This window comes from Oncorhynchus gorbuscha, linkage group LG06 (genome assembly GCF_021184085.1).
Source record: "Oncorhynchus gorbuscha isolate QuinsamMale2020 ecotype Even-year linkage group LG06, OgorEven_v1.0, whole genome shotgun sequence".
Classification (NCBI taxonomy): Eukaryota; Metazoa; Chordata; class Actinopteri; order Salmoniformes; family Salmonidae; genus Oncorhynchus; species Oncorhynchus gorbuscha.
Window position 1 is genome coordinate 7,359,801 of NC_060178.1, and position 26,284 is coordinate 7,386,084.

At 38.1% G+C, this 26,284-nt stretch overlaps 1 protein-coding gene across 1 annotated transcript in view; it reads right to left on the minus strand.

Moving 5' to 3' along the window:
* Positions 1–5,326: 5,326 nt before the first annotated feature.
* The window catches only part of LOC124037472 (anoctamin-9), a 190,882-nt gene continuing 169,924 nt past the window's right edge, over positions 5,327–26,284 (minus strand). The window contains exons 13-24 of the mRNA XM_046352210.1: positions 25,358–25,522; positions 25,018–25,054; positions 23,841–23,952; positions 20,906–20,963; positions 20,688–20,785; positions 20,011–20,207; positions 19,334–19,487; positions 17,473–17,619; positions 6,642–6,764; positions 6,227–6,320; positions 5,897–6,009; positions 5,327–5,470 (exon numbers count right to left, since the gene is read on the minus strand). Of these exons, the coding sequence (XP_046208166.1) occupies positions 5,455–5,470; positions 5,897–6,009; positions 6,227–6,320; positions 6,642–6,764; positions 17,473–17,619; positions 19,334–19,487; positions 20,011–20,207; positions 20,688–20,785; positions 20,906–20,963; positions 23,841–23,952; positions 25,018–25,054; positions 25,358–25,522 (1,314 nt within the window). The 3' untranslated portion in view covers positions 5,327–5,454. The remainder of the gene's footprint in view (positions 5,471–5,896; positions 6,010–6,226; positions 6,321–6,641; positions 6,765–17,472; positions 17,620–19,333; positions 19,488–20,010; positions 20,208–20,687; positions 20,786–20,905; positions 20,964–23,840; positions 23,953–25,017; positions 25,055–25,357; positions 25,523–26,284) is intronic.

The following is a 26,284-nucleotide window of genomic DNA, read 5'->3' on the forward strand; positions in this document are numbered from 1 at the left end:
TTATGTACTTTACTATTTATATTTTTGACAACTTTGACTTTTTCTAAAGAAAATAATGTACTTTTTACTCCATACATTTACCATGACATCTAAAAGCACTCGTTCCTTTTTGAGTTCTTAGCAGGACAGGAAAATGGTCCAATTCACGCACTTATCAAGAGAACATCGCTGGTCATCTCTACTGCATCTGATCTGGTGGACTCACTAAGCACACATGCTTCGCTTGTAAATGATGTCTGAGTGTAGGATGCCCCTGATTAGCCGGAGAAATTTTTTTTTTTAAAAAATGGTGCCATCTGATTAGCTTAATATAAGGAATTAGAAATAATTTGTACTTTTACTTTTAATACTAAAGTATATTAAAGCAATTACATTTACTTTTGACAGTTTAAAAAGTATGAGAATTGGGTACTTTTTCACACGCGCACCATACTACGTTGGTTCGACGTCGGTGAGATTACAGCATGAGTCAAAAGTTTGAACACACCAACTCAACACACCTTCAAAAGGGTTTTTCTTTCTTTGACTATTTTCTACATTGTAGAATAATAGTGAAGCCATCAAAACTATGAAATAGCACATATGGAATCATGCAGTAACCAAAAAAGTGTTAAACAAATCCAAATATATTTTACATTTGTAACAGCCGATGAAGACCAAGGTGCAGCATGGAACGTGTTCGTCATTTATTTTATTTAACTGAACACTGAATAACCAAAACAACAACCGAAACAGCTCCGTCAGGTGCAAAACACACTAAACAGAAAATACCTACCCACAAAACCCATGTGGGCAACAGCTACCTAAGTATGGTTCTCAATCAGAGACAACGACAGACAGCTGTCCCTGATTGAGAACCATGCCCGGCTAAAAACAAAGAAATACAAAAACATAGAAAAAATAACATAGAATGCCCACCCCACATCACACCCTGACCAAACCAAAATAGAGAATAAAAAGCCTCTGTCTGTACTGTCTGCGTACTGTATGCGTACTGTATGTGTACTGTCTGGGTACTGTATGCGTACTGTCTGGGTACTGTATGCATACTGTCTGGGTACTGTATGCGTACTGTCTGGGTACTGTATGTGTACTGTCTGGGTACTGTATGCGTACTGTCTGGGTACTGTATGTGTACTGTCTGGGTACTGTATGTGTACTGTCTGGGTACTGTATGCATACTGTCTGGGTACTGTATGTGTACTGTCTGGGTACTGCATGTGTACTGTATGTGTACTGTCTGGGTACTGCATGTGTACTGTATGTGTACTGCATGGGTACTGCATGTGTACTGTCTGGGTACTGTATGCGTACTGTCTGGGTACTGTATGCATACTGTCTGGGTACTGTATGCGTACTGTCTGGGTACTGTATGCATACTGTCTGGGTACTGTATGTGTACTGTCTGGGTACTGTATGTGTACTGTCTGGGTACTGTATGCATACTGTCTGGGTACTGTATGTGTACTGTCTGGGTACTGTATGCATACTGTCTGGGTACTGTATGTGTACTGGCTGGGTACTGTATGCATACTGTCTGGGTACTGTATGTGTACTGTCTGGGTACTGCATGTGTACTGTATGTGTACTGTCTGGGTACTGCATGTGTACGGTATGTGTACTGCATGGGTACTGCATGTGTACTGTCTGGGTACTGTATGCGTACTGTCTGGGTACTGTATGCATACTGTCTGGGTACTGTATGCGTACTGTCTGGGTACTGTATGCATACTGTCTGGGTACTGTATGTGTACTGTCTGGGTACTGTATGTGTACTGTCTGGGTACTGTATGCATACTGTCTGGGTACTGTATGTGTACTGTCTGGGTACTGTATGCATACTGTCTGGGTACTGTATGTGTACTGTCTGGGTACTGTATGCATACTGTCTGGGTACTGTATGCAAACTGTCTGGGTACTGCATGTGTACTGTATGTGTACTGTCTGGGTACTGCATGTGTACTGTATGTGTACTGTCTGGGTACTGTATGCAAACTGTCTGGGTACTGCATGTGTACTGTCTGGGTACTGCATGTGTACTGTATGCATACTGTCTGGGTACTGTATGTGTACTGTCTGGGTACTGTATGCATACTGTCTGGGTACTGTATGCATACTGTCTGCGTACTGTATGCGTACTGTCTGGGTACTGTATGCGTACTGTCTGGGTACTGTATGTGTACTGTCTGGGTACTGTATGCATACTGTCTGGGTACTGCATGTGTACTGTATGTGTACTGTCTGGGTACTGCATGTGTACTGTATGTGTACTGTCTGGGTACTGTATGCAAACTGTCTGGGTACTGCATGTGTACTGTCTGGGTACTGCATGTGTACTGTATGTGTACTGTCTGGGTACTGCATGTGTACTGTCTGGGTACTGTATGCATACTGTCTGGGTACTGTATGCATACTGTCTGGGTACGTGCCAGAATGTTGACTTAGTCAGCGTTCTTTTCGTCTCATTCCGTGTTTTCAATAACAAGGTACACACGCTAGGATGAAATCCTATATCATCTGGATTCAGGGGATTAATAATCAAAATATAATTAAATAACTCCCACGTTTGACTTTCGGTCCAGCGGCTAGAATTTCTTGCGGATCCCGTACGTATTGTCACGTGACCTCTCACCTTTTAGCAGGTTGACATTTTTCACCATGAATGTTGTTCTGGAGGCAGCTCTGCAGAGTGGTCACTAGTTGTTGGCACAGCCACAAAGTCCTAAAATCAGATTTTAAACCAAACTTTAACCCTAACTTTAACCCTAACTTTAAACTAAGACCATAAAGCAACAACATTTTCTCATTATTTTTTTAGGATCGGCCTATAACCAACAGTAGATTCGGCCTGTAGCCAACAGTAGATTCGGCCTGTAGCCAACAGTAGATTCGGCCTGTAGCCAACAGTAGATTCGGCCTGTAGCCAACAGTAGATTCGGCCTGTAGCCAACAGTAGATTCGGCCTGTAGCCAACAGTAGATTCGGCCTGTAGCCAACAGTAGATTCGGGCCTATAGCCAACAGTAGATTCGGCCTATAGCCAACAGTAGATCCGGGCCTATAGCCAACAGTAGATTCGGCCTGTAGCCAACAGTAGATTCGGGCCTATAGCCAACAGTAGATTCGGCCTGTAGCCAACAGTAGATTCGGGCCTATAGCCAACAGTAGATTCGGCCTGTAGCCAACAGTAGATTCGGGCCTATAGCCAACAGTAGTTCCGGGCCTATAGCCAACAGTAGATTCGGCCTGTAGCCAACAGTAGATTCGGCCTGTAGCCAACAGTAGATTCGGGCCTATAGCCAACAGTAGATCCGGGCCTATAGCCAACAGTAGATTCGGCCTGTAGCCAACAGTAGATTCGGGCCTATAGCCAACAGTAGATCCGGGCCTATAGCCAACAGTAGATTCGGCCTGTAGCCAACAGTAGGCCTATAGCCAACAGTAGATTCGGCCTGTAGCCAACAGTAGATTCGGCCTGTAGCCAACAGTAGATTCGGCCTATAGCCAACAGTAGATTCGGCCTGTAGCCAACAGTAGATTCGGCCTGTAGCCAACAGTAGATTCGGCCTATAGCCAACAGTAGATTCGGCCTGTAGCCAACAGTAGATTCGGCCTGTAGCCAACAGTAGATTCGCCTGTAGCCCTAGATTAGCCAACAGTAGATTCGGCCTGTAGCCAACAGTAGATTCGGCCTGTAGCCAACAGTAGATTCGGCCTATAGCCAACAGTAGATTCGGCCTGTAGCCAACAGTAGATTCGGCCTATAGCCAACAGTAGATTCGGCCTGTAGCCAACAGTCGGCCTGTAGCCAGATTAGCCAACAGTAGCCTATAGCCAACAGTAGATTCGGCCTGTAGCCAACAGTAGATTCGGCCTATAACCAACAGTAGATTCGGCCTGTAGCCAACAGTAGATTCGGCCTGTAGCCAACAGTAGATTCGGCCTGTAGCCAACAGTAGATTCGGCCTGTAGCCAACAGTAGATTCGGCCTGTAGCCAACAGTAGATTCGGCCTGTAGCCAACAGTAGATTCGGCCTGTAGCCAACAGTAGATTCGGCCTGTAGCCAACAGTAGATTCGGCCTGTAGCCAACAGTAGATTCGGCCTGTAGCCAACAGTAGATTCGGCCTGTAGCAAACAGTAGATTCGGCCTGTAGCCAACAGTAGATTCGGCCTGTAGCCAACAGTAGATTCGGCCTGTAGCCAACAGTAGATTCGGCCTGTAGCCAACAGTAGATTCGGCCTGTAGCCAACAGTAGATTCGGCCTGTAGCCAACAGTAGATTCGGGACACCTGTTTGAGAAAACTTTCAGAAGTACTGTAGGCTATCTGCTTACCTTTTACAACAGTCCTCGTAATGAACGCGGAGTCTGAACAGCGTTTTTAAATTAGAACAATTGTCAAGTTACATTGACCAGAAGTGATGAATAACCAGATACAAAGCGATGTTTAATTTGACATATTTATTTGATCCATTATTTAACTAGGCAAGTCAGTTAAGAACAAATTCATATTTACAATGACAGCCTATCGGGGAACAGTGGGTTAACTGCCTTGTTCAGGGGCAGAATTACAGATTTTTTTTTACCTTGTCATCTCAGAGATTTGATCTAGTAACCTTTCAGTTAGTGGCTTAACGCTCTAACCACTAGGCTACCCTGTAGGTCATTTGGTCGTATATTAATATCAACGGTGTCTCTTTCGTTAAGTTAAAGTGAATGTGTTATGTCTCATAACATGAAGCACATCTCAGTGCTTAAAAAAATATATTACATTTCCTGTCCACAGCTGATAAACATAAGTATCTCACTATAACATAACATACCACTACGTTGCATACCATGCCACAGCATGCCTGTACTGCCTGTACTGCCTGTACTGCCTGTACTGCCTGTACTGCCTGTACTGCCTGTACTGAACGGTAAACAAGATGATTTAACAACAGCAAACAAAAAAATAGTGCAACTTCATGAAATATAAAATAAATATATATAGCATCTAGAAGTGTTGTCTGTTACCATTTAGACAATATTTTATATATATTTTTCTCTCTTATCAGAAACAATAACTATATCTAGGGTCAGAAGTCACATGGCCAGCACTCTGACGTCATCTGACACAAAAAACAAAAAAACAAAAACAAATAGAAAACCAATAAAACCCAGGCGATAAGCGCTCCCTCTCCCCCCCCCTCCCTCTCTCTCTCCCCCCCCCCTCCCCCTCCCTCTTCCTCTCTCTCCCCCTCCCTCTCCCCCCCCTCTTCCTCTCTCTCTCCCCTCCCCCTCCCTCTTCCTCTCTCTCCCCCTCCCCTCCCTCTTCCTCTCTCTCTCCACACACGAACATGTCCTCCAACAGTGCCGATAATCAGTCACATCTGAGCGGATACTGTGTCCAATGTGTTTTTTCAGACATCACTATGTCAACATTAGAATTCTCCAAACACTGTGGCGATGTTGTCATACCTCCGATGAGCTGTAACAACCACAAGCACATTCATTCATGTTGAATAACATAGGAGGGAAATAGACATTTAGCAATAACAAATGCTGAATTTGACAAAATGTTATATAGACTTCCTCTATATCCTCTTCAGAATGCATTATAAGCACATTTATAAGGCCTCATAAGGTATACATTGTGTATTAAAATGATATATATATCATCATTATATCACAGGTAGAATCATCTTATCTTAATTATTTGTATATATTTTACATGTGATAGGGCCACACAGAGGGGCCCAGAGACTATTACAGACACCTGTGTTAATGTGAAGTACTCAAAAGAATGTCTTGTGATAGATCACATAAAATCCTCGAAAGATACCATAATTATGGTAGTTTACTGGTAAACTTTGAACGTTTCCAGTAATATTCCCCCTCTCTTTTGAAACCTTACCTGAGCTCTTCCTTCAACCTGTTGAGTTTATCAAAGAGCCTTTGATTCTTGACATCCAAGGGAACGCTGGGAACAAACCAGGCTGTGATGAATTTACATATGACCACCACGTGCTGTAAACAGAGATATCGAGGTCAGGGATGGAAGAAAACATGAATATTCAATTAATAATACGCAATTGGAAATAATATATATATATATTTTTTTACAAATGTCTACGTTTCAACTAGCAAATAAATGGCAAAGTTACTTTGCTCAATTTTTACTGTGAGTCGAGACAAGAAATTTTTTTTTTTTTAAACAAACGAGTTAGAAATATTTCTATCTTACCTCAAAGAGGATGACAAAAGCAAAGCGCACGGCTAAAATGAGCCAGAACTGAGGAGTCAAGCTGTAGTCTTCATTACTTCTATAATCTTTATAACTGGCGACAGAGAGAGAGAGAGAGAAAACGCAGACATTCAAATACCAAATCAATGACTAAGCGAAGAATCCTTGGAGGGATCAATGGAATTAACCAAGGACAAGTACTAAATATAAGCAAATTTAAAAAAAAAAACATTTTATTTTTTAAATTATCATTCATTTCCTATAAAAGGCAAAACTTATGCATATTTCGTTTCTTTCCTTATTTCAATCAATTCTAGAAATAATACTGATAAATCCTCTGGACTATCCCTGTTTTAAAAACGGACAACACGGACATCATTTCGGTGCTGATTAAGGGCCGGAAAGGGGTATGAACCTGCAGTAGGAGACATTCTGTCCGCTAGGCGTCACCATCTGGTCCGGTGAGAACTCATTATAGATTCTCTGGTCGTTCATGTACACTGTGGACAGGCTGTTGTTGATGTAGCCGGCCATGCAACTATAGGACCAAAAGAATATACAGGAAGAAATGCTGTCACTGTTAGCTAACATGTAGCCTGAAGGGCTACACACAACTGGCAACATTTTACCATGTCTTTTTATACACCTTTATTTAACTAGGCAAGTCAGTTAAGAACACATTCTTATTTAAAATTACGGCCTACCAAAAGGCAAAAGGCCTCCTGCGGGTACGAGGGCCTGGGATTAAAAATAAAAAATAAAATAAAATATATAGGACAAAACACACATCACAAGCGAGACACTACAACACTACATAAAGAGAGAGCTAAGACAACAACATAGCAAGGCAGCAACACATGACAACACAGCATGGCAGCAACACAACCTGGTAGCAGTGCAAAACATGGTACAAACATTATTGGGCACAAGACAACAGCACAAAGGGCAAGAAGGTAGAGACAACAATGCATCACGAGAAGCAGCCACAACTGTCAGTAAGAGTGTCCATGATTGAGTGTTAGAACGAAGAGACTGAGATAAGACTATCCATTTTCAGTGTTTGAATGAATGCTTGTGTCCCAAATGGGGTCCTACAGGCCCTGGTCAAAAGTAGTGCACTACATATATAGAATAGGGTGCCAATTGGGACGTATCGGTCCAATCGGTCCTTCTGTAGCTCAGTTGGTAGAGCATGGCGCTTGTAACGCCAGGGTAGTGGGTTCGATCCCCGCGACCACCCATACGTAGAATGTATGCACACATGACTGTAAGTCGCTTTGGATAAAAGCGTCTGCTAAATGGCATATATTATTATTATTATTATTACGTACATAGCCAGTGACACGTAAACCCGTCCCCATTCATAACAGGAACCACCGATGGCTCAGTAGGTAGAACATGTAGTGTTATACATTCATGTTAGTAGGTAGTTATACATGTAGTGTTATACATTCATGTTAGTAGGTAGAACATGTAGTGTTATACATTCATGTTAGTAGGTAGTTATACATGTAGTGTTATACATTCATGTTAGTAGGTAGAACATGTAGTGTTATACAGTCATGTTAGTAGGTAGTTATACATGTAGTGTTATACAGTCATGTTAGTAGGTAGTTATACATGTAGTGTTATACAGTCATGTTAGTAGGTAGTTATACATGTAGTGTTATACATTCATGTTAGTAGGTAGTTATACATGTAGTGTTATACATTCATGTTAGTAGGTAGTTATACATGTAGTGTTATACATTCATGTTAGTAGGTAGTTATACATGTAGTGTTATACATTCATGTTAGTAGGTAGTTATACATGTAGTGTTATACATTCATGTTAGTAGGTAGTTATACATGTAGTGTTATACAGTCATGTTAGTAGGTAGAACATGTAGTGTTATACATTCATGTTAGTAGGTAGTTATACATGTAGTGTTATACATTCATGTTAGTAGGTAGTTATACATGTAGTGTTATACATTCATGTTAGTAGGTAGAACATGTAGTGTTATACATTCATGTTAGTAGGTAGTTATACATGTAGTGTTATACATTCATGTTAGTAGGTAGAACATGTAGTGTTATACATTCATGTTAGTAGGTAGAACATGTAGTGTTATACAGTCATGTTAGTAGGTAGTTATACATGTAGTGTTATACATTCATGTTAGTAGGTAGAACATGTAGTGTTATACATTCATGTTAGTAGGTAGTTATACATGTAGTGTTATACATTCATGTTAGTAGGTAGTTATACATGTAGTGTTATACATTCATGTTAGTAGGTAGAACATGTAGTGTTATACAGTCATGTTAGTAGGTAGAACATGTAGTGTTATACATTCATGTTAGTAGGTAGAACATGTAGTGTTATACATTCATGTTAGTAGGTAGTTATACATGTAGTGTTATACATTCATGTTAGTAGGTAGTTATACATGTAGTGTTATACATTCATGTTAGTAGGTAGTTATACATGTAGTGTTATACAGTCATGTTAGTAGGTAGTTATACATGTAGTGTTATACAGTCATGTTAGTAGGTAGTTATACATGTAGTGTTATACATTCATGTTAGTAGGTAGTTATACATGTAGTGTTATACAGTCATGTTAGTAGGTAGAACATGTAGTGTTATACATTCATGTTAGTAGGTAGTTATACATGTAGTGTTATACAGTCATGTTAGTAGGTAGAACATGTAGTGTTATACATTCATGTTAGTAGGTAGTTATACATGTAGTGTTATACAGTCATGTTAGTAGGTAGTTATACATGTAGTGTTATACAGTCATGTTAGTAGGTAGAACATGTAGTGTTATACATTCATGTTAGTAGGTAGTTATACATGTAGTGTTATACATTCATGTTAGTAGGTAGTTATACATGTAGTGTTATACAGTCATGTTAGTAGGTAGTTATACATGTAGTGTTATACAGTCATGTTAGTAGGTAGAACATGTAGTGTTATACATTCATGTTAGTAGGTAGTTATACATGTAGTGTTATACAGTCATGTTAGTAGGTAGTTATACATGTAGTGTTTATACATTCATGTTAGTAGGTAGAACATGTAGTGTTATACAGTCATGTTAGTAGGTAGAACATGTAGTGTTATACAGTCATGTTAGTAGGTAGAACATGTAGTGTTATACAGTCATGTTAGTAGGTAGAACATGTAGTGTTATACAGTCATGTTAGTAGGTAGAACATGTAGTGTTATACAGTCATGTTAGTAGGTAGAACATGTAGTGTTATACAGTCATGTTAGTAGGTAGAACATGTAGTGTTATACATTCATGTTAGTAGGTAGTTATACATGTAGTGTTATACAGTCATGTTAGTAGGTAGTTATACATGTAGTGTTATACATTCATGTTAGTAGGTAGAACATGTAGTGTTATACAGTCATGTTAGTAGGTAGAACATGTAGTGTTATACAGTCATGTTAGTAGGTAGTTATACATGTAGTGTTATACATTCATGTTAGTAGGTAGAACATGTAGTGTTATACAGTCATGTTAGTAGGTGTTATACATGTAGTTATACATGTAGTGTTATACATTCATGTTAGTAGGTAGAACATGTAGTGTTATACAGTCATGTTAGTAGGTAGAACATGTAGTGTTATACAGTCATGTTAGTAGGTAGAACATGTAGTGTTATACAGTCATGTTAGTAGGTAGAACATGTAGTGTTATACAGTCATGTTAGTAGGTAGAACATGTAGTGTTATACAGTCATGTTAGTAGGTAGAACATGTAGTGTTATACAGTCATGTTAGTAGGTAGAACATGTAGTGTTATACAGTCATGTTAGTAGGTAGAACATGTAGTGTTATACAGTCATGTTAGTAGGTAGAACATGTAGTGTTATACAGTCATGTTAGTAGGTAGAACATGTAGTGTTATACATTCATGTTAGTAGGTAGAACATGTAGTGTTATACAGTCATGTTAGTAGGTAGAACATGTAGTGTTATACAGTCATGTTAGTAGGTAGTTATACATGTAGTGTTATACAGTCATGTTAGTAGGTAGTTATACATGTAGTGTTATACAGTCATGTTAGTAGGTAGTTATACATGTAGTGTTATACATTCATGTTAGTAGGTAGTTATACATGTAGTGTTATACATTCATGTTAGTAGGTAGTTATACATGTAGTGTTATACATTCATGTTAGTAGGTAGAACATGTAGTGTTATACATTCATGTTAGTAGGTAGTTATACATGTAGTGTTATACATTCATGTTAGTAGGTAGAACATGTAGTGTTATACAGTCATGTTAGTAGGTAGTTATACATGTAGTGTTATACATTCATGTTAGTAGGTAGTTATACATGTAGTGTTATACATTCATGTTAGTAGGTAGTTATACATGTAGTGTTATACATTCATGTTAGTAGGTAGTTATACATGTAGTGTTATACATTCATGTTAGTAGGTAGTTATACATGTAGTGTTATACATTCATGTTAGTAGGTAGTTATACATGTAGTGTTATACATTCATGTTAGTAGGTAGTTATACATGTAGTGTTATACATTCATGTTAGTAGGTAGTTATACATGTAGTGTTATACATTCATGTTAGTAGGTAGTTATACATGTAGTGTTATACATTCATGTTAGTAGGTAGTTATACATGTAGTGTTATACATTCATGTTAGTAGGTAGTTATACATGTAGTGTTATACATTCATGTTAGTAGGTAGAACATGTAGTGTTATACATTCATGTTAGTAGGTAGTTATACATGTAGTGTTATACATTCATGTTAGTAGGTAGTTATACATGTAGTGTTATACATTCATGTTAGTAGGTAGTTATACATGTAGTGTTATACAGTCATGTTAGTAGGTAGTTATACATGTAGTGTTATACAGTCATGTTAGTAGGTAGTTATACATGTAGTGTTATACATTCATGTTAGTAGGTAGTTATACATGTAGTGTTATACAGTCATGTTAGTAGGTAGAACATGTAGTGTTATACATTCATGTTAGTAGGTAGTTATACATGTAGTGTTATACAGTCATGTTAGTAGGTAGTTATACATGTAGTGTTATACATTCATGTTAGTAGGTAGTTATACATGTAGTGTTATACAGTCATGTTAGTAGGTAGTTATACATGTAGTGTTATACAGTCATGTTAGTAGGTAGAACATGTAGTGTTATACATTCATGTTAGTAGGTAGTTATACATGTAGTGTTATACAGTCATGTTAGTAGGTAGTTATACATGTAGTGTTATACAGTCATGTTAGTAGGTAGTTATACATGTAGTGTTATACATTCATGTTAGTAGGTAGAACATGTAGTGTTATACAGTCATGTTAGTAGGTAGAACATGTAGTGTTATACAGTCATGTTAGTAGGTAGAACATGTAGTGTTATACAGTCATGTTAGTAGGTAGAACATGTAGTGTTATACAGTCATGTTAGTAGGTAGAACATGTAGTGTTATACATTCATGTTAGTAGGTAGTTATACATGTAGTGTTATACAGTCATGTTAGTAGGTAGTTATACATGTAGTGTTATACATTCATGTTAGTAGGTAGAACATGTAGTGTTATACATTCATGTTAGTAGGTAGAACATGTAGTGTTATACAGTCATGTTAGTAGGTAGTTATACATGTAGTGTTATACATTCATGTTAGTAGGTAGAACATGTAGTGTTATACAGTCATGTTAGTAGGTAGAACATGTAGTGTTATACAGTCATGTTAGTAGGTAGAACATGTAGTGTTATACAGTCATGTTAGTAGGTAGAACATGTAGTGTTATACAGTCATGTTAGTAGGTAGAACATGTAGTGTTATACAGTCATGTTAGTAGGTAGAACATGTAGTGTTATACAGTCATGTTAGTAGGTAGAACATGTAGTGTTATACAGTCATGTTAGTAGGTAGAACATGTAGTGTTATACAGTCATGTTAGTAGGTAGAACATGTAGTGTTATACAGTCATGTTAGTAGGTAGAACATGTAGTGTTATACATTCATGTTAGTAGGTAGAACATGTAGTGTTATACAGTCATGTTAGTAGGTAGAACATGTAGTGTTATACAGTCATGTTAGTAGGTAGTTATACATGTAGTGTTATACATTCATGTTAGTAGGTAGAACATGTAGTGTTATACAGTCATGTTAGTAGGTAGAACATGTAGTGTTATACATTCATGTTAGTAGGTAGTTATACATGTAGTGTTATACATTCATGTTAGTAGGTAGTTATACATGTAGTGTTATACATTCATGTTAGTAGGTAGAACATGTAGTGTTATACAGTCATGTTAGTAGGTAGAACATGTAGTGTTATACAGTCATGTTAGTAGGTAGAACATGTAGTGTTATACAGTCATGTTAGTAGGTAGTTATACATGTAGTGTTATACATTCATGTTAGTAGGTAGAACATGTAGTGTTATACAGTCATGTTAGTAGGTAGAACATGTAGTGTTATACATTCATGTTAGTAGGTAGAACATGTAGTGTTATACAGTCATGTTAGTAGGTAGAACATGTAGTGTTATACATTCATGTTAGTAGGTAGAACATGTAGTGTTATACATTCATGTTAGTAGGTAGAACATGTAGTGTTATACAGTCATGTTAGTAGGTAGAACATGTAGTGTTATACATTCATGTTAGTAGGTAGAACATGTAGTGTTATACATTCATGTTAGTAGGTAGAACATGTAGTGTTATACAGTCATGTTAGTAGGTAGAACATGTAGTGTTATACATTCATGTTAGTAGGTAGAACATGTAGTGTTATACAGTCATGTTAGTAGGTAGAACATGTAGTGTTATACATTCATGTTAGTAGGTAGAACATGTAGTGTTATACAGTCATGTTAGTAGGTAGAACATGTAGTGTTATACATTCATGTTAGTAGGTAGAACATGTAGTGTTATACAGTCATGTTAGTAGGTAGAACATGTAGTGTTATACAGTCATGTTAGTAGGTAGAACATGTAGTGTTATACAGTCATGTTAGTAGGTAGAACATGTAGTGTTATACAGTCATGTTAGTAGGTAGAACATGTAGTGTTATACAGTCATGTTAGTAGGTAGAACATGTAGTGTTATACAGTCATGTTAGTAGGTAGAACATGTAGTGTTATACAGTCATGTTAGTAGGTAGAACATGTAGTGTTATACAGTCATGTTAGTAGGTAGAACATGTAGTGTTATACAGTCATGTTAGTAGGTAGAACATGTAGTGTTATACATTCATGTTAGTAGGTAGAACATGTAGTGTTATACAGTCATGTTAGTAGGTAGAACATGTAGTGTTATACAGTCATGTTAGTAGGTAGTTATACATGTAGTGTTATACAGTCATGTTAGTAGGTAGAACATGTAGTGTTATACAGTCATGTTAGTAGGTAGAACATGTAGTGTTATACATTCATGTTGTAGGTAGTTATACATGTAGTGTTATACATTCATGTTAGTAGGTAGAACATGTAGTGTTATACAGTCATGTTAGTAGGTAGTTATACATGTAGTGTTATACATTCATGTTAGTAGGTAGAACATGTAGTGTTATACAGTCATGTTAGTAGGTAGAACATGTAGTGTTATACAGTCATGTTAGTAGGTAGTTATACATGTAGTGTTATACATTCATGTTAGTAGGTAGAACATGTAGTGTTATACAGTCATGTTAGTAGGTAGAACATGTCATGTGTTATACATTCATGTTAGTAGGTAGAACATGTAGTGTTATACATTCATGTTAGTAGGTAGAACATGTAGTGTTATACATTCATGTTAGTAGTAGTTATACATGTCAGTGTTATACAGTCATGTTAGTAGGTAGAACATGTAGTGTTATACAGTCATGTTAGTAGGTAGAACATGTAGTGTTATACAGTCATGTTAGTAGGTAGAACATGTAGTGTTATACATTCATGTTAGTAGGTAGAACATGTCAGTGTTATACAGTCATGTTAGTAGGTAGAACATGTAGTGTTATACATTCATGTTAGTAGGTAGAACATGTAGTGTTATACAGTCATGTTAGTAGGTAGAACATGTAGTGTTATACATTCATGTTAGTAGGTAGAACATGTAGTGTTATACATTCATGTTAGTAGGTAGAACATGTAGTGTTATACATTCATGTTAGTAGGTAGTTATACATGTAGTGTTATACAGTCATGTTAGTAGGTAGTTATACATGTAGTGTTATACAGTCATGTTAGTAGGTAGTTATACATGTAGTGTTATACATTCATGTTAGTAGGTAGTTATACATGTAGTGTTATACAGTCATGTTAGTAGGTAGAACATGTAGTGTTATACAGTCATGTTAGTAGGTAGTTATACATGTAGTGTTATACATTCATGTTAGTAGGTAGTTATACATGTAGTGTTATACAGTCATGTTAGTAGGTAGTTATACATGTAGTGTTATACAGTCATGTTAGTAGGTAGTTATACATGTAGTGTTATACAGTCATGTTAGTAGGTAGAACATGTAGTGTTATACAGTCATGTTAGTAGGTAGTTATACATGTAGTGTTATACAGTCATGTTAGTAGGTAGAACATGTAGTGTTATACAGTCATGTTAGTAGGTAGTTATACATGTAGTGTTATACATTCATGTTAGTAGGTAGTTATACATGTAGTGTTATACAGTCATGTTAGTAGGTAGTTATACATGTAGTGTTATACAGTCATGTTAGTAGGTAGTTATACATGTAGTGTTATACATTCATGTTAGTAGGTAGTTATACATGTAGTGTTATACAGTCATGTTAGTAGGTAGTTATACATGTAGTGTTATACAGTCATGTTAGTAGGTAGTTATACATGTAGTGTTATACATTCATGTTAGTAGGTAGTTATACATGTAGTGTTATACAGTCATGTTAGTAGGTAGTTATACATGTAGTGTTATACATTCATGTTAGTAGGTAGAACATGTAGTGTTATACATTCATGTTAGTAGGTAGAACATGTAGTGTTATACATTCATGTTAGTAGGTAGTTATACATGTAGTGTTATACAGTCATGTTAGTAGGTAGTTATACATGTAGTGTTATACAGTCATGTTAGTAGGTAGAACATGTAGTGTTATACAGTCATGTTAGTAGGTAGTTATACATGTAGTGTTATACAGTCATGTTAGTAGGTAGAACATGTAGTGTTATACAGTCATGTTAGTAGGTAGAACATGTAGTGTTATACATTCATGTTAGTAGGTAGTTATACATGTAGTGTTATACAGTCATGTTAGTAGGTAGAACATGTAGTGTTATACATTCATGTTAGTAGGTAGTTATACATGTAGTGTTATACAGTCATGTTAGTAGGTAGTTATACATGTAGTGTTATACAGTCATGTTAGTAGGTAGTTATACATGTAGTGTTATACATTCATGTTAGTAGGTAGTTATACATGTAGTGTTATACAGTCATGTTAGTAGGTAGTTATACATGTAGTGTTATACATTCATGTTAGTAGGTAGTTATACATGTAGTGTTATACAGTCATGTTAGTAGGTAGTTATACATGTAGTGTTATACAGTCATGTTAGTAGGTAGTTATACATGTAGTGTTATACAGTCATGTTAGTAGGTAGTTATACATGTAGATTTGAAGTACAGTCGTTAGTAGGTAGAACATGTTAGTAGGTAGAACATGTAGTGTTATACAGTCATGTTAGTAGGTAGTTATACATGTAGTGTTATACAGTCATGTTAGTAGGTAGAACATGTAGTGTTATACAGTCATGTTAGTAGGTAGTTATACATGTAGTGTTATACATTCATGTTAGTAGGTAGTTATACATGTAGTGTTATACAGTCATGTTAGTAGGTAGTTATACATGTAGTGTTATACATTCATGTTAGTAGGTAGTTATACATGTAGTGTTATACAGTCATGTTAGTAGGTAGTTATACATGTAGTGTTATACAGTCATGTTAGTAGGTAGTTATACATGTAGTGTTATACATTCATGTTAGTAGGTAGTTATACATGTAGTGTTATACAGTCATGTTAGTAGGTAGTTATACATGTAGTGTTATACATTCATGTTAGTAGGTAGAACATGTAGTGTTATACATTCATGTTAGTAGGTAGAACATGTAGTGTTATACATTCATGTTAGTAGGTAGTTGTATACAGTCATGTTAGTAGGTAGTTATACAGTCATGTTAGTATACAGTCATGTTAGTATACATGTAGTGTTATACAGTCATGTTAGTAGGTAGAACATGTAGTGTTATACATTCATGTTAGTAGGTAGAACATGTAGTGTTATACAGTCATGTTAGTAGGTAGAACATGTAGTGTTATACATTCATGTTAGTAGGTAGAACATGTAGTGTTATACATTCATGTTAGTAGGTAGAACATGTAGTGTTATACATTCATGTTAGTAGGTAGAACATGTAGTGTTATACATTCATGTTAGTAGGTAGTTATACATGTAGTGTTATACAGTCATGTTAGTAGGTAGTTATACATGTAGTGTTATACAGTCATGTTAGTAGGTAGTTATACATGTAGTGTTATACAGTCATGTTAGTAGGTAGTTATACATGTAGTGTTATACAGTCATGTTAGTAGGTAGAACATGTAGTGTTATACATTCATGTTAGTAGGTAGAACATGTAGTGTTCTTGACGATATCCTGATTTTTTTCCATGTTCAGCACGCTCGACGTGTTCTACAGCGCTAGAGAATTGTTTACAGAAAGGCTACAGTCATGTTAGTAGGTAGAACATGTAGTGTTATACAGTCATGTTAGTAGGTAGAACATGTAGTGTTATACAGTCATGTTAGTAGGTAGAACATGTAGTGTTATACAGTCATGTTAGTAGGTAGAACATGTAGTGTTATACATTCATGCATTTATTTACAATTTAACCAGGCAAGTCAGTAAAGAACAAATTCTCATTTACAATGACGGCCTATATCGGGCCAAACGTGCGCCGCACTATGGGACTCCCAATCGCGTCCGGTTGTGATTCAGCCTGGATTTGAACCAGGGTGTCTGTAGCGAACACATCTAGCACTGAGATGCAGTGTCTTTAGAACCCTGCTCCACTCAGAACAGTTACCAATGTATGTGGTAATAATAATGGAAATTATCTACACACCAGGATTAGGATCAATTCCATTTAAAAATTGAAAATTGGAATTTCAGACGACTTCCTGAATTGAAATGGAATTGAGCCCTAACCCTGCCGCTGCAGTGAGTCAGAATGGACAGACGTACTCCGTATCCGTGACCGTTCCATTGGCACACGGTCCATAATTGTAGCGGTATACAAGGCGGGGGATGAAATCTGAAGATATCCCAATAACCAGGCCGTTGGCGATGACTGCCAACACCCCGATAGCCTCCAACACATCTGTCCATACGTCATGGTAAGAAGCAGAAGACAACACATACAACACATGAAGACCTCGTTTGCAAAGTGAAATGATATAGTATACCTATACATGTCATGGTATTATATAGTATACCTATACATGTCATGGTATTATATAGTATACCTATACATGTCATGGTATTATATAGTATACCCATACATGTATACTGTATACATGTCATGGTATTATATAGTATACCTATACATGTCATGGTATTATATAGTATACCCATACATGTCATGGTATTATATAGTATACCTATACATGTCATGGTATTATATAGTATACCTATACATGTCATGGTATTATATAGTACATGTCATGGTATTATATAGTATACCTATACATGTCATGGTATTATATAGTATACTTATACATGTCATGGTATTATATAGTATACCTATACATGTCATGGTATTATATAGTATACCTATACATGTCATGGTATTATATAGTATACCCATACATGTCATGGTATTATATAGTATACCTATACATGTCATGGTATTATATAGTATACCCATACATGTCATGGTATTATATAGTATACCTATACATGTCATGGTATTATATAGTATACCTATACATGTCATGGTATTATATAGTATACTTATACATGTCATGGTATTATATAGTATACCTATACATGTCATGGTATTATATAGTATACCTATACATGTCATGGTATTATATAGTATACCTATACATGTCATGGTATTATATAGTATACCCATACATGTCATGGTATTATATAGTATACCTATACATGTCATGGTATTATATAGTATAGGTATTATATAGTATACCTTATACATGTCATGGTATTATATAGTATACCTATACATGTCATGGTATTATATAGTATACCTATACATGTCATGGTATTATATAGTATACCCATACATGTCATGGTATTATATAGTATACCTATACATGTCATGGTATTATATAGTATACTTATACATGTCATGGTATTATATAGCTATAACGTATAGTTCAAGATGACAGAAAAATATTCAATTTCCAAGCTAACAAGGAAATGGATCAAATGCTCATGAAAACATTTTTTTAAACCAGAATGTCAGATGTTCAGTTTATATTTAACCAGATTATCAGATATACACTGTGAAGACCTCGTTTTGTATTTAACCAGATTATTAGATGTACTCTACACTGTGAAGACCTCGTTTATATTTAACCAGATTATCAGATGTTATACTGTGAAGACTGTTTTGTATTTAACCAGATTATCAGATGTTATACTGTGAAGACCTGGTTTATATTTAACCAGATTATCAGATGTTATACTGTGAAGACCTGGTTTATATTTAACCAGATTATCAGATGTTATACTGTGAAGACCTGGTTTATATTTAACCAGATTATCAGATATACACTGTGAAGACCTCGTTTTGTATTTAACCAGATTATTAGATGTTACACTGTGAAGACCTGGTTTATATTTAACCAGATTATCAGATATACACTGTGAAGACCTCGTTTTGTATTTAACCAGATTATTAGATGTACTCTACACTGTGAAGACCTGGTTTATATTTAACCAGATTATCAGATGTTATACTGTGAAGACCTGGTTTATATTTAACCAGATGTTATACTGTGAAGACCTCGTTTATATTTAACCAGATTGTCTGATGTACTCTACACTGCGAAGACCTCGTTCATAAACGTTCTGTTTCTCACCGATGTCGTTGGTCTTCTTGGGTACCATCCTGCGCTCCAAACTGACCATCTTGATGGCGTCGAGCCGTATCTCTATGATGTTGTTGATTAAGGCCAGCAGGGGAGCCAAGGGGAAGGCAGCCACAAAGATGGTGGTGAAACTGAACTGGAGGACTGGGGAGGGAACAAAACAATAACATTTAGTCTCAAAATAACTAGGACTTCAATGACGTGTACCCACAAAGCATATGGCCTCTGGTCCAATATTCACACTAAACACACCACTTACAACGAAGCAATGTATTGGGCATGTGTAGCAGAAAGCATCACTATTGACTTCCTGAGACCAAGGAGGAGCACAGTTTCCTGTGAAATACCTTGGCTTTTCTGTGTCAGTGGTATTGATGGTGCTACTTGAGTGTGTTGTGTTGAACGATATGGGTGGAACTTCCACTCACCGACTCATGCATTCTGAGCGGTCCTGTTAAGGTCATTTGGTAGAGAGCATGGCAACGCCAAGTTGGTGGGTTCGATTCCCGGCACCACCCATACGAATAATGTAAGACTGTAAGACTATTTTGATAAAAGAGTCTGCTAAATGGTATATCATTATATACGTTATGCTAGTGTGGATATTAGAACATAACCTCTCAATAGGCTGAACCCTGACCCCTTGCCCTGGTCATCTGTGACATACCCATCTCCAGGAACTCATTGAAGAGGCTGAAAGAGTTCACGTCGTTGAGACGGTAGTTTCTTAGCCAATCACTGAGCTTGCAGATCTCACACAGCTCTTCCCACCGATTGGTCTGTTGGTCTGCCTTCTTGTAACAGTGGGGACACTTCCTCTGTAGCTTCTTAGTCCTCCGCCCCTTTAGCCACCTGTTGAACCAGCTGTACACAGAGACAGGAAACAGCTCTGAATGATGGACCTGGGCACTCCAATTGGACAGACCATTCAGTATAGGGTCCTGGTCTGGTTTAGTGGGAGCTATGCCAACCCCTGACCACACACAGATCCTTGGTCTTAGCACTAACTTTATGTATGTCCTGTTTCATTCATGTCTAACCCACATCTGTTCATAACAATAAGATATGTAAATCAACTTTCCCTCATCAACATACACTGCAGCAATGTACTTGTGTTGATGTAGACTTACGGGCCTCAGAACTAAGAGATGTACTTGTGTTGATGTAGACTTACGGGCCTCAGAACTAAGAGATGTACTTGTGTTGATGTAGACTTACGGGCCTCAGAACTAAGAGATGTACTTGTGTTGATGTAGACTTACGGGCCTCAGAACTAAGAGATGTACTTGTGTTGATGTAGACTTACGGGCCTCTGAACTAAGAGATGTGTTGATGTAGACTTACGGGCCCCCGAACTCAAAGACGTTGCTGATGGTTTGTTTCAGAACCATAATGATGGCCATCTGGATGAAAAGGTCTGTGAGGCAGCCACTGGGGTGGCACTGCATGGGGACGAGACAGGAACAACATACAGCATTTAGCATCAGGTACATTTCTACTCCCATTTCAACCGTATTTGTGAAGGATGATCAAATTGTTAGAAATGTTTCAGGATCCCTCACCTCCTCCAGCCTCCACTTCCCTGCTATCCGCACGTAGCCACCGGGGTGTCCATTTATCCTGAGAAGAGCAACCAACATGTCACTACTCTTAACATCGTCCAACAGGTCACTACTCTTAACTTCGTCCAACATGTCACTACTCTTAACTTCGTCCAACATGTCACTACTCTTAACTTCGTCCAACATGTCACTACTCTTAACTTCGTCCAACATGTCACTACTCTTAACTTCGTCCAACATGTCACTACTCTTAACATCGTCCAACATGTCACTATTCTTAACATCGTCCAACATGTCACTACTCTTAACCAACATGTCACTACTCTTAACATCGTCCAACATGTCACTACTCTTAACATCGTCCAACATGTCACTACTCTTAACATCGTCCAACATGTCACTACTCTTAACATCGTCCAACATGTCACTACTCTTAACATCGTCCAACATGTCACTACTCTTAACCAACATGTCACTACTCTTAACATCGTCCAACATGTCACTACTCTTAACATCGTCCAACATGTCACTACTCTTAACATCGTCCAACATGTCACTACTCTTAACATCGTCCAACATGTCACTACTCTTAACATCGTCCAACATGTCACTACTCTTAACCAACATGTCACTACTCTTAACTTCGTCCAACATGTCACTACTCTTAACCAACATGTCTCTACTCTTAACATCGTCCAACATGTCACTACTCTTAACATCGTCCAACATGTCACTACTCTTAACTTCGACCAACATGTCACTACTCTTAACTTCGTCCAACATGTCACTACTCTTAACATCGTCCAACATGTCACTACTCTTAACATCGTCCAACATGTCACTACTCTTAACATCGTCCAACATGTCACTACTCTTAACATCGTCCAACATGTCACTACTCTTAACCAACATGTCACTACTCTTAACTTCGTCCAACATGTCACTACTCTTAACCAACATGTCTCTACTCTTAACATCGTCCAACATGTCACTACTCTTAACTTCGTCCAACATGTCACTACTCTTAACCAACATGTCACTACTCTTAACCAACATGTCACTACTCTTAACATCGTCCAACATGTCACTACTCTTAACATCGTCCAACATGTCACTACTCTTAACATCGTCCAACATGTCACTACTCTTAACATCGTCCAACATGTCACTACTCTTAACCAACATGTCACTACTCTTAACACCAACATGTCACTACTCTTAACATCGTCCAACATGTCACTACTCTTAACATCGTCCAACATGTCACTACTTGTAACCAACATGTCACTACTTAACTTGTCCAACATGTCACTACTCTTAACCAACATGTTCTACTCTTAACATCGTCCAACATGTCACTACTCTTAACATCGTCCAACATGTCACTACTTTTGTTTTTGACCAACATGTCACTATGTTTGGGTCCAACATGTCACTACTCTTAACATCGTCCAACATGTCACTACTCTTAACATCGTCCAACATGTCACTACTCTTAACATCGTCCAACATGTCACTACTCTTAATTGGGGTCCAACATGTCACTACTCTTAACATCGTCCAACATGTCACTACTCTTAACCAACATGTCACTACTCTTAATTCGTCCAACATGTCACTACTCTTAACCAACATGTCTCTATTGGGAACATCGTCCAACATGTCACAGCCTAACATCGTCCAACATGTCACTACTTTGGGTGTTTCGACCAACATGTCACTACTGTTTGTAGTCAACATGTCACTACTCTTAACATAGTCCAACATGTCACTACTCTTAACATGTCCAACATGTTTTCTTAACATCCAACATGTCACTATTTAACATCGTCCAACATGTCACTATCTTAACATTCCAACATGTCACTACTCTTAACCGTCCAACATGTCACTACTCTTAACATGGTCCAACATGTCACTACTCTTAACATCGTCCAACATGTCACTACTCTTAACATCGTCCAACATGTCACTACTCTTAACCAACATGTCACTACTCTTAACCAACATGTCACTACTCTTAACCAACATGTCACTACTCTTAACATCGCCCCAACATGTCAACTTAAAAAGTCCAAGAAACTCTTAACATCGTCCAACATGTCACTACTTTAACCAACATGTCACTACTCTTAACCAACATGTCACTACTCTTAACATTGTCCAACATGTCACTACTCTTAACATCGTCCAACATGTCACTACTCTTAACGTCGTCCAACATGTCACTACTTGTAACCACTAACTTGCCTGTTCAGGGGCAGAACGACAGATTTGTACCTTGTCAGCTCGGGGGTGTCACGCCCTGGTCATTATATTTTGTGTTTTTGGTATATGTTTGGGTAGCCAGGGTGTGACATGGGTTTATATGTTGTGTTTTCGTATTGGGGTTTGTAGTAATTGGGATTGTGTATGATTAGGGGTGTGTCTAGTTAGGCTTGGCTGCCTGAGGCGATTCTCAATTGGAGTCAGCTGCTTATCGTTGTCTCTGATTGGGAACCGTATTTAGGCAGCCTGAGTTCGCGTTGTATTTTGTGGGTGTTTGTACCTGTCTTTGTGTTAGTCACCAGATAGGCTGTATTTAGTTCTCCGTTTGTTGTTTTCTTATATCAGTTATTTCAAACCATTAAAAGTCATGAGTAACCTACACGCTGCATTTCGGTCTGACTCTCTTCATTCAACAGACGAACGAAGTTACAGGGGGTTTGAACTTGAAACCTTCCGGTTGGTTACTAGTCCAACGCTCTAACCACTAGGCTACCCTGCCGCCCCAAATCTGATCAACAAAAAGGAAGAAACTCCAGCACACCGTTGATCTTTAGGATGCTCCACAAACAATGTAATGGAACTCAACCCTGTCAGGCTGTTTATTTCTCTTCTCTACGTTCACAAACACTCTTCATCATACCAGATGATTAGACTGTGGAGGTCTCACCTGCCCAGGAAGAAGGCAACGTAGAAGAGAGAGGAGAAGAGGGTGAAGAACTGGAAGGTAAACATCTTGACGGTGAAGCTTCTCTCAGAGGCAGCAAACGACTGATTCTCCTCTGAAAAACAAACCAAATGTGAACACTTCTAAATCTCAACAACACAACAAGATGACAGTCTACAAAGTACCTATCGAAAGGCAGTCCCCCTCCAGGATTCTTGGGATTCTGCGATCGCAAAATGTTTTGCAAAACCAACAATTCCCCGCATATTATGCGAGGTTTGCAAATTTGACAAATCACGGAACTATTTCCGCATAATATGATTCAATCATAATGGCAGGATTAGGTATAACATGTATTAGTCCCGATGCTGGATGCCAGGATTAGGTATAACATGTATTAGTCCTGATGCTGGATGCCAGGATTAGGTATAACATGTATTAGTCCTGATGCTGGATGCCAGGATTAGGTATAACATGTATTAGTCCTGATGCTGGATGCCAGGATTAGGTATAACATGTATTAGTCCTGATGCTGGATGCCAGGATTAGGTACAACATGTATTAGTCCTGATGCTGGATGCCAGGATTAGGTATAACATGTATTAGTCCTGATGCTGGATGCCAGGATTAGGTATAACATGTATTAGTCCCGATGCTGGATGCCAGGATTAGGTATAACATGTATTAGTCCCGATGCTGGATGCCAGGATTAGGTATAACATGTATTAGTCCTGATGCTGGATGCCAGGATTAGGTATAACATGTATTAGTCCCGATGCTGGATGCCAGGATTAGGTATAACATGTATTAGTCCCGATGCTGGATGCCAGGATTAGGTATAACATGTATTAGTCCTGATGCTGGATGCCAGGATTAGGTATAACATGTATTAGTCCCGATGCTGGATGCCAGGATTAGGTATAACATGTATTAGTCCCGATGCTGGATGCCAGGATTAGGTATAACATGTATTAGTCCCGATGCTGGATGCCAGGATTAGGTATAACATTTATTAGAGCGATAATATGGTTCAATCAACACGTCAACAAACCTTTTCCCTCAACGCATCAAAATAGCCGAATACCGCAGCAAATCAAGCCTTTTTTTTTTTGCACGCAAATAATCACAAAAACTCTCCACGAACTGAAAAGTACTTTGAATCATATAAAATGTCACCAACCTATATCGCAGAGTTTCAGCGACACAATCCTGTTGACCTACAAGAAGAAGAAGAAGAATACAGTCGGATGAAGGGTCATGTTTAAAAAGGGTAACATTACTAGCAGGATTACAGACAGGGAAATAGCCATGGGGCCACACTCAACTGATCAATCTGTACACACACACACACACACACACACACACACACACACACACACACACACACACACACACACACACACACACACACACACACACACACACACACACACACACACACACACACACACACACACACACACACACACACACACACACACACACACACACACACACACACACACACACACAGTGTGTACCCGTGTCATGATGGTGATGGTGAAGTAGTGTAGCACTGCTCCTAGTATCACAGCGGCCGTGTTGGAGTGGTCACTCAGGAACTCCCATGATCCTTCAGCCAACATCACCGTGGCAACCACCCGGAACACCACCAGGGCATGGGCCAGGCCGATGATCAGCAGCAGCTATGAAGACATTCTCTTTAGGAAATACTGCTCAGAACTCTCCCTGTACGGAGCTGTCTTGATACTGCTCAGAACTGTCCCAATACTGCTCAGAACTGTCCCAATAAGGAGCTGTCTTGATACTGCTCAGAACTGTCCCAATAAGGAGCTGTCTTGATACTGCTAAGAACTGTCCCAATAAGGAGCTGTCTTGATACTGCTCATAACTGTCCCTATAAGAAGCTGTCTTGATACTGCTCAGAACTGTCCCTGTACGGAGCTGTCTTGATACTGCTCAGAACTGTCCCTTTAAGAAGCTGTCTTGATTCTGTTCTGAACTGTCCCAATACTGCTCAGAACTGTCCCTATAAGAAGCTGTCTTGATACTGCTCAGAACTGTCCCTTTAAGAAGCTGTCTTGATACTGCTCTGAACTGTCCCAATACTGCTCAGAACTGTCCCTATAAGAAGCTGTCTTGATACTGTTCTGAACTGTCCCTATAAGAAGCTGTCTTGATACTGTTCTGAACTGTCCCTATAAGAAGCTGTCTTGATTCTGCTCTGAACTGTCCCAATACTGTTCTGAACTGTCCAATAAGGAGCTGTCTTGATACTGTTCTGAACTGTCCCAATAAGGAGCTGTCTTGATACTGTTCTGAACTGTCCCAATACTGCTCAGAACTGTCCCAATACTGCTCAGAACTGTCCCTATAAGGAGCTGTCTTGATACTGCTCAGAACTGTCCTAATACTGCTCAGAACTGTCCCAATACTGCTCAGAACTG